Source organism: Branchiostoma floridae, chromosome 14, assembly GCF_000003815.2.
Source record: "Branchiostoma floridae strain S238N-H82 chromosome 14, Bfl_VNyyK, whole genome shotgun sequence".
NCBI lineage: Eukaryota > Metazoa > Chordata > Leptocardii > Amphioxiformes > Branchiostomatidae > Branchiostoma > Branchiostoma floridae.
This window is the reverse complement of record NC_049992.1, coordinates 11,942,137-11,953,816: the sequence shown is the minus strand read 5'-3', so window position 1 is coordinate 11,953,816 and position 11,680 is coordinate 11,942,137. Positions and strand designations below refer to the sequence as shown.

At 41.6% G+C, this 11,680-nt stretch overlaps 1 protein-coding gene and 1 long non-coding RNA gene across 3 annotated transcripts; one reads left to right on the top strand and one right to left on the bottom strand.

Annotated features, from left to right (window-relative positions):
- Nucleotides 1–676: 676 nt before the first annotated feature.
- Nucleotides 677–7,519, top strand: LOC118430338 (pannexin-3-like). Of its 2 annotated transcripts, none has more exons than XM_035841167.1 (7): nucleotides 677–978; nucleotides 2,951–3,193; nucleotides 3,735–3,860; nucleotides 4,266–4,399; nucleotides 4,680–4,817; nucleotides 5,038–5,170; nucleotides 5,778–7,519. In XM_035841167.1, exons 2-7 carry the CDS (start codon nucleotides 3,004–3,006, stop codon nucleotides 6,506–6,508), a joined length of 1,452 nt encoding a protein of 483 aa, XP_035697060.1. In that variant the 5' UTR covers nucleotides 677–978; nucleotides 2,951–3,003; the 3' UTR covers nucleotides 6,509–7,519. The 2 variants fall into 2 exon arrangements, with proteins under 2 accessions (XP_035697060.1, XP_035697061.1); XM_035841168.1 differs by lacking the exon at nucleotides 3,735–3,860 and adding an exon at nucleotides 3,562–3,678.
- Nucleotides 7,520–7,574: 55 nt separating this feature from the next.
- Nucleotides 7,575–11,180, bottom strand: LOC118430398. Its single transcript, XR_004832846.1, has 4 exons — nucleotides 11,080–11,180; nucleotides 10,134–10,899; nucleotides 9,681–9,804; nucleotides 7,575–8,176 (listed from the first exon to the last, which is right to left on the bottom strand). It is a non-coding gene; the product is annotated as an uncharacterized LOC118430398 (long non-coding RNA).
- Between the last annotated feature and the right edge of the window lie 500 nt (nucleotides 11,181–11,680).

The window sequence follows — 11,680 nt, the reverse complement described above, 5'->3', positions numbered from 1 at the left end:
ACAGCACATAAAGTCTCTGTCATAGTTGACAGCACAATGTACCTAGCCTACAAACACCTATCTGTGTCTGCATCATGCAACTTCCTCTGTAGAATGGGTTGAAAATACCACTCATTAAAGGCTTTTTTAACACTGCAAACACTTCACACCGAAGAGAAGCTAAATCAACAAGCTCCAATCCGGGTCTCAGACATACACAGCTGTCTTAATCATACAGTATAACTTTGTATTGATATTGGAATGCATTGCTCTATAGTATGCTAGGCAGATGCATGTATGTCTTGGAGTGTTGTAGGTCGAGTTGCGTGTAAATTTTAACGTAGAGGTGTAGTACTAGGCGTGAACAGAGCACCGTCCATGGATTAGTTTTAAGTCATCAAAGCTTAAGATTCAAGAGATGAAGCATAGTGTAAACAAAGTGCGTATGTCAGCGGTATGAATGGATGTACACTGCACATGTGTCATTATCACTGCTATATAAGCATTCAGTGGGAAATGCCCTGTTTACGTTACATGTTTATCTTCGCAGATAGACAAATCCCCTGGTGCTTTGTATTTGGGTTTCGCGGTAGACCCCCACCGGCGATGGTTGGCAAACATAGATCGCCTTCACCTTGGGTCCTCTCTATATTTGGTTAGCGTGCTCGGGCTGCCCTTTCGTTACTTGTCAAGGACAATCTCCAAGCAGAGAGGAGGCTAAATCGTTTCGTTTTCCTAGCAGCCCGTCTCTGTGCCCGGTGGGGAATGTAACGATCTAGCCTTCCCTAACATCTGCTTGGAGAAGAAACATTAGTAGTCATCACACAATAAGCCCTTCTGGGGGTCATTAATTAGTAATACGGTATTTTGGTGCATGCGTATTGGAGGCCGAAAAGATGGCGGGTGGACCGCATCGTATCACTGACGTCGACGCCTTACTTTCGCTTCCCTCTGCACAGCCGTAGCGTTTCAACAACAACCTAAACCCGCTGCTTTTAGGTAAGAATCTAGTACCATCATCTTACCGTTTTGTCCAGAATATCGACAAGGAATTAAGCTTCAATTCTTTCTACGGGTTGGAGTTTTATCTGGGCACCGTTTTCTCAAATCGATAAAATACGGCAGTTCGGTACTCGTGCATGACGGCTTGAGGACCGGTTGTAGGAATGAGCTTTCATCAAAAGATAGCTTGATTGTACCAAGAATTTAGAACCATTTTATAGCAATGTGGGCAGAGAAGGGAAGGTTTGAATTGAAAGTTAGGTAAGCAATACTTACAAACTTTGATCATTTTATCTGCTGCAGAACCCAAAAGGTCAACGTTAACGTTTATAACTTTATTGAATAGTCACATTCCGAAAGCCCTACGTCAGCGAGCTTAAGAAAGCGTATTGCGTCACCGGTGTCTGCAACCGTTTGTATTTTTATTTGCCTGCTGGTTTGCCAGGAATAAATAACAAAGGGGATGCAGACACTATAGCCACCATCCGCCGACAAAGTTTCGCAAACACTTCACTGGTCTTCACCAGGCAAGGCAAGCGCAAAGCTGGGGGATTTCGAAAGGTCACAGCCTGCGTGAGTGCTGTATAATGTAGGTTAAGGGCAGGGTCGGTTCGAGACTTTCAATATCAGTTCGTGAAAAAGTATTTCCGCTTTCTCCGACATACGTTATTGAAATGACACGAACAGAAGCCATTTCCGTAATGTCCGTAATACCAGAGCGTAGTAAAAGGCCGGTCAGCATCATGCGTTTTCATTTCTTCAATGCATTTTGAAAATCATTATAGCCATTGACGTTGTCGATATCTCAGTTCTGTTCCAAATCTTCTTTCTCACGTCCTGATCGTGTCATGGTCAGAATCAGGGATTATCGTTCCAAGAATTTTGCAATACGTATTCATCATTCGGCCAGTAAGATAGCAGCGTCAACCGATATTCCCTGAGGGGCAGAACGGCTATATATCTTTCTTTTTATTAAAAGGACTCGTCTATTTCAAACTTGTTGGTAGGGGTGGTCCAGAGTCTCTCTACGTGTCTCTTCCTTCACGTCCAATATTCAATTTGACTTCACTGATACTCAACTGTACCCCCTCACAAATGCAATCCTTGATCCCACCCGAACCCTGTCCATTATCAACTGTCGACATATCTGACAGCATCTCCGCTCAGGAATTGGGTCGAACTATGATTAGAATCTGACCGTCTTCGCGCAGAAAGAAACGGGATGATAGATACAGGCGCTATAGCATGCATTTTGGACACATAAATACTGAAGGAAACAGTAACATAACCCTATTCAATCCCCTGAAAGTAGGTCAATGGCTTCTTGGTTTGTTACTAAAAATCAATAATTCAAGCACAACACACACTTTGCATCTCTATTAATATTATATGGCTGTTCTTTTTCGTCACTGTCATGATATGGATAACACTGGACAAGATGAATCCTTCCAATAGACCAGACCCCCAATGACGTCATATTAGGTATATGGCCTCTCAGTTTGTAGATAGAGAGAATCTGAAACCTATGACGTCATTCAATGATGGTGTGTAGTGTTTTATTATTTTATGAAAATTGTGTATGTCCTGGATGTAATCGAGTACCCCTGTTAATTAAACATCTCCAGTTCATCTGGCATTGTCTGGTATCTCTTCAAGTTCGAAATGTTACTGGCTTAATGATATTGGTAAGAAATGTTTAATTTAACTTATGAAATTACATGTAATTTTTGTCAAATATTATCACTGTTTCTGTGTTCATCCTTTCCGACAAGGAAATCAAATAGGTCTGTTCATGATCAAATTATTCCTACGCCAGAGCTTGAGAACCATGAATAGTAATCTTATTTGCACAACCTGTGGGTAGCTTCACTGCGCTCGAGTCTCATTTCGTAACATCATACGAGCAAGATAGTCCAGCGCGGATATTCCAAAGAAACGTCTTTATTCTCCTTGTCTATTCTATCGCCAGGGCGAACGCAGTGTTTCGAAGAATAACGAACTCCACCGTGAAGCCAACGCAACATGGCGTTCGCTATCAATGCCGTAGACGCCATCTTGAGCGACTCTCTGGCGGCACCAGGCAAGAGGAAGCCTTCTATCGAGGGACATAATATCGACACCGAGCTGCCGTTCGACAAGATGGTGAAGTGCGTCACTGTGGGCGTGCCTCTCTTTCTCATGTCCCTGTACTTCGCCAAGGAATTTGCCACAGGTAATTCTTACATTTATATTGCAGTTGCTCACCATTTCTCATAAGCATAGGTTTGATAAGGCTAACAGGGTATAATCATCAACAGGGAATAAAATCTCACCGCTGCCACCAGTGTAGGCCACCGCTGCCACCAGTGTAGCGCAGAGAAGACTCGCTCATGAGCAGTGTAGGAAATGTGTCGGAACCAAGTGACAATAAGCAGTTCACTGACCTATTTGATGTTCCTTAGCTTTTTGTTTATGGAGGATGAGCAATTACGATGAGCATTCGTTGGCCAGCATACTAGTGTCATGTGCTTTACAAATCGAACAACTGTATCTGTCTTCAGTTAGGTACAAATTAACGATGAAACCTTCTTCTCCCGACAGCCAGCTCGAACCACATATCGTGCTTCCCCCCGTTACATTTTGGCTGGGCACAGAGCGCCGTCATCTCTGCGTACTGTTGGGGCGAACTACGCGACGCTAACGTCGTCGTTGGCACAGGTAAAGCCATCTTAGTTTCCATAGTAATTGGGTTATCTTTTCTCTACTGGTTACAGAGGACTCAGTGATAGCATGCTTCCCGCCTCAGGACTTTGGGTCGGCACATGGGAAGTACCTAAATGTCTACTGCTGGACAGAGTTGAAATTTTCTAGGATCGCGTCGGGCTGGGCTAATACCACAGGTAGGGCGGCTGTGTTACATCTCCAAGGCTTCTTATATCCCTTCTCTGTAGCTGATCTATAGAAATCCAATTTTACCAGACATGGAGACTATTGACTTTTCCATAATGTTTGACTTAATGCACAATTTGTTCCTAGAATTATGAAAGCATATATCAAACTTTGGCCACTACCCTCCCCTGGATTGCTGTTCTTCCGATCTTGAAAATGCTACATTCCCCCTCCTGCATTCCTGACTGACCACTATTGCACTGGAATGTATTTTAGCTTACCCTAGTGTGTCTTTGAAAAGCTAACCATTCAAAAGAATGCTGACAAGATATTACCTAATTTTTAAACACTACTACACTATAGGGTTGTTTCCACTCAACCTATAACATTAACAAACTTAACTTTATGTTTCCTAGACGGAGAGAGGGTGATAACACAGCCGATGTCGCTCTTCCAACACAAGATCTTCCCCTACATCTTGCTGTGCATCGGCGCCATTATGTACCTGCCTGTTGTCTTCTGGAACGTTACGGCTGTGCCAACTTTACAGGTAAAGTTGTGGTATATCTTACATGTTGTACGAGGCTCGGATCATACAGGGGCGAGTCCCATGCCATCTACATAAATGATACAACGAACATTTGAAGCACAACTCGTATGATTTTTGTACTGTACGCCAAAAAGCAGTTACTCAAGCAGCTGGATATGATTTTGCCTAAGTAACTACTTTTGGGCGTATCTGGATGTCTAACCTTCATCGACGTTTTTGCACTGTACATGGATATATATATAAGACAGTTCATTAATCTACCTCCTCCCGTCGCCACCAGGCTGAGATGAGCGTGATCCTGACAGAGTTTGACAACACGTTCAGCCGAGCTGTCCAGCTGGTGTGTGAGATCCTGGGCAAACGGGACCCAGGCGACCTGACCATGACACGGACGGAGTTCGACTCCGAGATGGCGAAGGTGGGGCAAACCTTACCTTCCCACTTCAGAGATTGGATTATGCTTTTGGACAATTCAATTTTCCATTGACGTGATCAATCCATACTGTGCTTCAATTTGTAACAATCGATGGGAATGCAATTTGTTGCAAAAATTGCATTCTCTACAATAATTCCCTTTGTCACATACCTAGCCATAATTTCCCCTTTAACTGACGTTGCCACCCATTGTTGCTCCCCAGGTGAAGACTGAGAAGCCGTACGCCTTCCTGCTGTTTGAGAACTACCTCCTGTGTAAGGTCAAGAAAAACCAGCTCATCAGGCTGTACCTCATCAGGCAGGTCCTGGTCCTGCTGGGGATCGCCTGCACCATCAGTGAGTTCTTTTTTTGTTGAATAATTTTAAGTACACTCTTTATTGTTTCCAATGGCTGAAAAGCTAGGCTATCAGTCGTGAAATTGAGAGGTCATAGTTTCCATTCCCGAGGTTCCTGACAAAAGACGTACTTGAACAAAACACTTTACACGACTTCCTTGTTCCGTGTGGGTGTAAAAATCTGGCTTCGGTTGGAGAGGTAAAAGGTGGCGAAAGGGAAAGAAATGGGATCCGCCTTCCAAAACTGTACCTTAGAAGTCAGTGAATAACAACTGGTTAACCCCGCCCCTATGGTATCAAAACGTCAATGGAACTATCTTAGACCCCCCCCCCCCCCCTTTGGATGGATACAACAAGAAATCAACGAATGTAGCCAGATCTACTGGCAGCCAGATCTAATTATAACATGTCACTGCTAACATTAAAAGCTGGAAAGATCACTATTGATATTTTGGAGGTTTTGACACATCTCCAAAACGATATGTATGCATGCGGTAGTTGGACAGTGGCCAAATTGTGCATGATGTCAGGAATGCACAAGATCCGACTTGCTTTAAAAAGGCTGTTCGTGTTTTCTCATGTCTCTTAAATCTTGTATCGATTTCAGCTTATCTGTTGTACTTCTACTTCGAGAACCTTCCGGACGAGTTTTCCTGCAACATCCGTTCCGGAGAGCTGCTGGTCATGGAGGGCATTCCGGACGCCGTCAACTGCAAACTGCCCGGGGTGGCCATGTTCCGGATCGCCTGCGTCATCAACATCGCCTTCTACGTCCTCATCGCTCTGCTCATCTTCGTCTACATCATCATCAAATATGTGGGCAAGAAAAGGGACAACGTCAAGATTTTCAGAATGCTCCCTTTCGTGTGTGTAGAAAAGGACGCATTGGTTCCCCAAAGCTGGTTCAGCGATATCAACCTCCTGTCGGTGTACCTGGCTAGTAACGTCACCGAAGTCAAGTCGTACTACCGCCTGTCGGAAATCAGATGCCTGAAACACGCGATGGAGGACGAACAGGCTAAGGCAAGCAAGGAGGCCATGCTGGATGGCGTCATCTCAGGAGACAAAACATCCCTTGATGGTAAAAAGGACATTCTTCTGAAGGAAGATGAGGATGAAGATGTCAGCCCTCAAGACGTGACGGTCGGTGATCTTGTCAACCTGATTGGAGAGGTGTCCACAACGGCCACTGCAGTCTCTCTGCCTCGGTTTGGGTCCATCCTGAGACACGGCCAATCAGGGAGCGGACCGGCTCGGAAACGGGCGGGGCAAGGGCAGGGGCAAGACAAGCCGGGCACATCGCCAGATGGACAGATTCAGGATTCTGGACCATTGTAGTTTGAAACTCAACATATTGCAGGGAATTTTAGTAACGACTATAACCGTAAAACGCAACATTGGAAATTGATAACTGCATATGGCTGCACACGTAAGAAACCCTAACCAGACATCGTAAAAAGAAACAAGAAGAAGAAAGGTAAATCAGAAATAACAGCAATCATTAATGAATGTCCCATCATTTATAAGGTCAACTTTTGTAACCTTTAACTAGAAAGGCTTTTTACTAAATTCAGGTATTGATTAGACTGTAGTGAAGTAGGCATATCCAAACTCTATGCACGCTGTTGTTTGTCAGTCTCCAATTCTAGAGTCGTCTCTTCAAAATAAGGCACACTAAAGATTGTGTTGATGGAGGTTAAACATACAGGCAGCAGTATACTTAAAGCTAGATTAAACTGTTGTCCACGCGTTTCAGTCAGATAGATTAAACTGTACAACTGTACAATGATTTTATCTTTAAATACGTGATCAATTGTTTGCCAATACATTTCCGCTTCAAAGTATTCTGAAACATTTACCTGTAGAGGTCCAAGTTGTTTTTCTGTGATATCTCACTCGGATATATAGTCCATCTATAATGACACCAGAGCAATGTCTATTTCTCACATTTTAATATTTTGTTGCGTACTTTAAGTATTTAAGAACTTAACATGCTACTTATATGCTACCTGATTTCAATTAGCTTCAGCTAAAATGCGACTAAATATAAAGTAAATGGTAATGTAAGAATACTAAACATTAGTACTGAAACATAGAAAAAATAGGAGATACTAGTATCTCATTTATTGAACTGCCTCCAAGTTTTGATACAAACTTCACTGGGCACTAGTGCTATCACCATGTACCTTGTACCACACGCTGAATAAATTTGCTAGTAACTGTTGTTGATACTTTATGACTGTTTCACAGCATACTACTGCTTCCAACAAAATACAAACGTACAGTCCTCCATTAGACTCCTTCTGATGAAAAATAAAGCAAACAGAAATAAATGCCACAATCATGTAATATACAGTATTGTGAATGGAGTTTACCTTATTTTGACAGAATGTACATTTGCGGGCCTATAGCTGGTTTATCTGCTTCTTCATACATTTCCAAAAAGTCATTCAAATTACTTGCAGGTCAACACGTCAATGTATTCTCTGCCTTGCCTAAACAATAGACCCTTAAACTCCTTATTTCGAAGTCGGGCTATTTGTCAAAGTGTTTACCAAAATATATGCCAAAATATATGCAAACTGATACACACAGTCTTGTTGACTTCTCATATAATTGTAGTATATAAGCATCTGTATTCTATACAAACCTTTGTTGACTAATGATCATAAAGAAAGCACTTGGCATGTTTGATCATGATGATAAAGCCCAGGCTAGTCAATCGTTTAGCTTACCTACTAGTTCAGTTAAACAAACAACTTGAATCTCTCCAGCATTTATCATACAAACATGACAATGATTTCCGCAAAATTTGGGTGTTTAATTTGCGGTCTTTAACAAATTATTAGGAAAGCCTCATTTTTCACGTAAAATTTGCCAGCGTGCCAAACTGTATGCCGGCGGACATAATTGATAGAGCGGTGAAAACGAAAAGCTGGATGGCAGGAACAGTAAACTGGTCTCTTGTGTAGGCAGAGGTGTATGCCATAACACCAAGGGTAACATCTGTGGAACACATGGAATACATAAGGAAGAACATATTACCATTATCATCAAAATCCTTTTCTTTCTAAATCATACACATTAAACACACCATGAGCACACAGACCTTTTATTCACCAAGTGCAATAGGCACTACTATTGCATTCTACATGTGCATGTACTACAATATGATGCAATATTTTGGATTTTGCCACACTCTTGTTGACCCTTTGGTATCAAACCAGATTACTTGTACATGGCAGACAGTTTGAAGCTACTAGACGCCGTATAGAATTTTACATTTTCGGCCATTTGAGCTTTATATACTTAAAAAGAAGGCGCGTGGATGCATTTAAGGTGAAAATAGCCATAAGAACTTTTTAAAAACCTGTAAAGAATTAGATAGTTATGTAGCATCCATAAAGTGCATCCATAAATTTGTACCTCTTTTTGAAGATCGTAGGGAAACAATTTCAAGGTAACCCCATATCAGATGTTAACCCTCAAACACCCGAGTGGGGTCCATTTGGACCCCAGGCGTACATTTTGAAGTGCCATTTGAACATTTTTAATCTGAAGAAAAAATCCTTCCGTGAATTTGTCAGTCAATATGTCCTTTACCTTCTCCTAAGTTTTCGCAAAGATTAGTACAATAATGTGAAAATTATAAAGAAAGTTTGTGTTCAGTCCCTCTGGGGTCCAAACGGACCCCAGCAAAAATTTGCAGTTTTTAAAGCAAACTTTGGAGGCTAACTCCTTAACCACTCACAGTATGACTATCAAACTTTCAGACAATAATAAGAATGTAAACCTAAATCATCACAAAAATTTCTGTGTCATCAAAATGTAATGTGACGACATTATGACGTCATTTGCCTAATCAGGGCAGCCATCTTGGATTTTGACCAATGACGTCAGGAAATTAGCATAAATTATAAATTTTAAGTCATGAAAATTACATTGAATTTCATAAAATTTAATTGTTGTCAGAAAACAGGTGTAGTTTACCAAGAAAACCTTGTTTAAATTGAAATTGTCAAATTTTGGCAAAAATATGCCTGTTAGAATATGGTTGCCATGGCAACCCAAAAAAAATGATAAACTTACTTTATTGACCAAAAACTTTTGCAAACAATATTTTGTGACAAATTACCAAGTTTCGTAGCTTTAGCTCTAGCCGTTCATGAGTTATGCGACATAAATGTTACTGAGGGCCTCAAAATTCCCCTATCTGGTCGGAATAGGTTTAGTGCAAAACGTGGTCCTTCTGAACTTTTGCATAAATTGTGATAATGAGTTGGAATTAGCAACACCTTAACATCTCAAAATCTTCCTCTTACATTGACAAAGCAATGTATATACAATGATCGCGGATAAGAAATGGTACTGAGATTTTATGAACAAAACATTTTGGGGTCCGTTTGGACCCCACTCGGTCATTTTAGTCGCAAAAAAAGGTCGGGTGCTTGAGGGTTAAATAAGCATAGAGACAACGGCTTCTCTATATAAACAAAGGAATGTGTTTTACCATTGCTTGCCTCCAGCCGGGCAAGAAGGAAGTTTTGTTGATCGGCATGTAGGAATGTAAGAGACCGAGCAGAAGAGGCGGTAACTTCAAAGAACTCATTTTTGGAATCAACAAGATTGTTGACCTGTAGGAAACAAGCAGCTTGGGGTGAAATATACCGGGGAAGTGGTGCTTCTGCAGATGTGACCAGATTCATTACGTATATACTTTAAGACTATTGACCCAAAGTGAGAAAGGTATAAAGGGGCTGTGTGCATTCGAATGTGGTATCTTTGAGATACGAGACGCCACGGTACGCCTGACAGCAGTATTCCGTATGCGTAAAGCGTTCTTTGGTATAACACTACGCCAACTTTGCAGGCATGCAGGGTGGAAGCAGCTGCTTATTCAAACCCTAGGCCTACAAACTGACCTGTCCCATCATTGGTACAAATCATGCAATCTAAACCTCACCTCAATCATGTACCAGGCGTTGTTGAAGGTGTTCCAGTTAATACAGATGATGACGAAGGCAGCCACGTGATAGAGAGACAAGAAGAAGTAGAAGACGAACGAGAAATCCAAATAGCCTTTTGAGAATAGCTCTTCAGATGGTCGCCTGTTCACAGTCCCATAAGCCAACTAAAATGAAATAAGAATGCATGTATGTGTATACGTATGTAAAATCCATTTGGCAAAAATTGCCTAATTAAGAAAGTTGTGTTATGTGTTTATGATAGAAAATTTCAGAAACATTTCACTGTTTAAGACTTTTATTGATATATCGTTACTATCCAAAATGTAGTTCCAATATTCAGAAATATTGTATCTGTATTTATATAGCCGGTATAACCGCCGTTCGGCGTAACACACCAGCTTCGCAGGCACGCGGCAGCAGCTGGTTATATTACACCGAACGACCCGTCACACCTAACTTAGATCATATCTGTTGGTGCATAGTTCCATGTAGTACTATGGTGAGCAGTATGTCGTACAATCAAATGCCTCAGTATTAATTTGTTTATGCCACAAAAGAAAAAAAATATCAAATTATTTTACCACAGCGGGAATAATCCACGTGAGCAAAGAGACATAGTAAACAGCCGCTGCGAAGAAATCTCCGCAACTAGAGAAGCCCCCTCCGAACGGCAGGCACAGGTAGGCTTCTCTGCCATCGTACTCGTACGGACGTTTACAATCCTGGAGGTTCTTTACGGCGAAGTTGTGACTGTTGTATGCACTGCAAAGGCAGGAGACGTTTCAGTCAAACGGAGTTTTATTTGTTTTAAACAAGAACAACTTTGGATGTGAGTTTGCATGGACGCAAGTTGTTCCCTTTTAATATTGGGGGCGTTAGTTGGGCAATTCTTCATCTTTATGCCACGGTCTTGGACCGTATTCTCGAGCATGGTGGACTCACCCTTTTGCAATAGCCACGAACGTCCCCGTCTTCTTGACCTCAATGTGGACACGTTCCTGTTGTTCCACGCCTACGCGCGCCATATTGAGCAACGGTTATATGTTTTCTAGATATGTGAAATAAGATATAAATAAGATAATAAGATAAGCTGAAAAAAGACAATCCTGAAACATTACTTTAGCTGGGTTTGGCAACATCAATTTTCTCGGGATTCCAAGTCACATAAAATACATCCTAACGTAGAAGTAAATGCAACATCTAATCTATATTCCAGTCCAATACAATGACAAGTAGACTTCGACGTTAGATCTGTTTTGTGCCAATATTACGAACGGCATTAGGTATCAGCTTATTGCAAACGGTACACTTTCTTCAAGTAAATAGAAAACAAAAAGTTCATATTACCAGCAGTTTAGACACACAAAATAACAGTCACTTAAGGCAGGCGCGTGCTTCCAACTGAAAGCTAGCTTCTGTGTTGGCCTTCCAGACGACGCTTCTAGAAAGTCACATGACTTTGTACTTGGTACGCCCTCAGCAAAAGGTCATAGAAGTTGTCAATTTTTCTGGGTTGGTAAACACTTGAATTGACAAAAATACC

Bases quoted from the DNA above. Each gene is read 5' to 3' on its own strand.
- LOC118430338 (XM_035841167.1), top strand. From the start codon at position 3,004: ATGGCGTTCGCTATCAATGCCGTAGACGCCATCTTGAGCGACTCTCTG. The intron at 3,861-4,265 runs GTAGGGCGGCTG...TATGTTTCCTAG, and splicing joins GGGCTGGGCTAATACCACAG to ACGGAGAGAGGGTGATAACA. The intron at 4,818-5,037 runs GTGGGGCAAACC...GTTGCTCCCCAG, and splicing joins TCGACTCCGAGATGGCGAAG to GTGAAGACTGAGAAGCCGTA.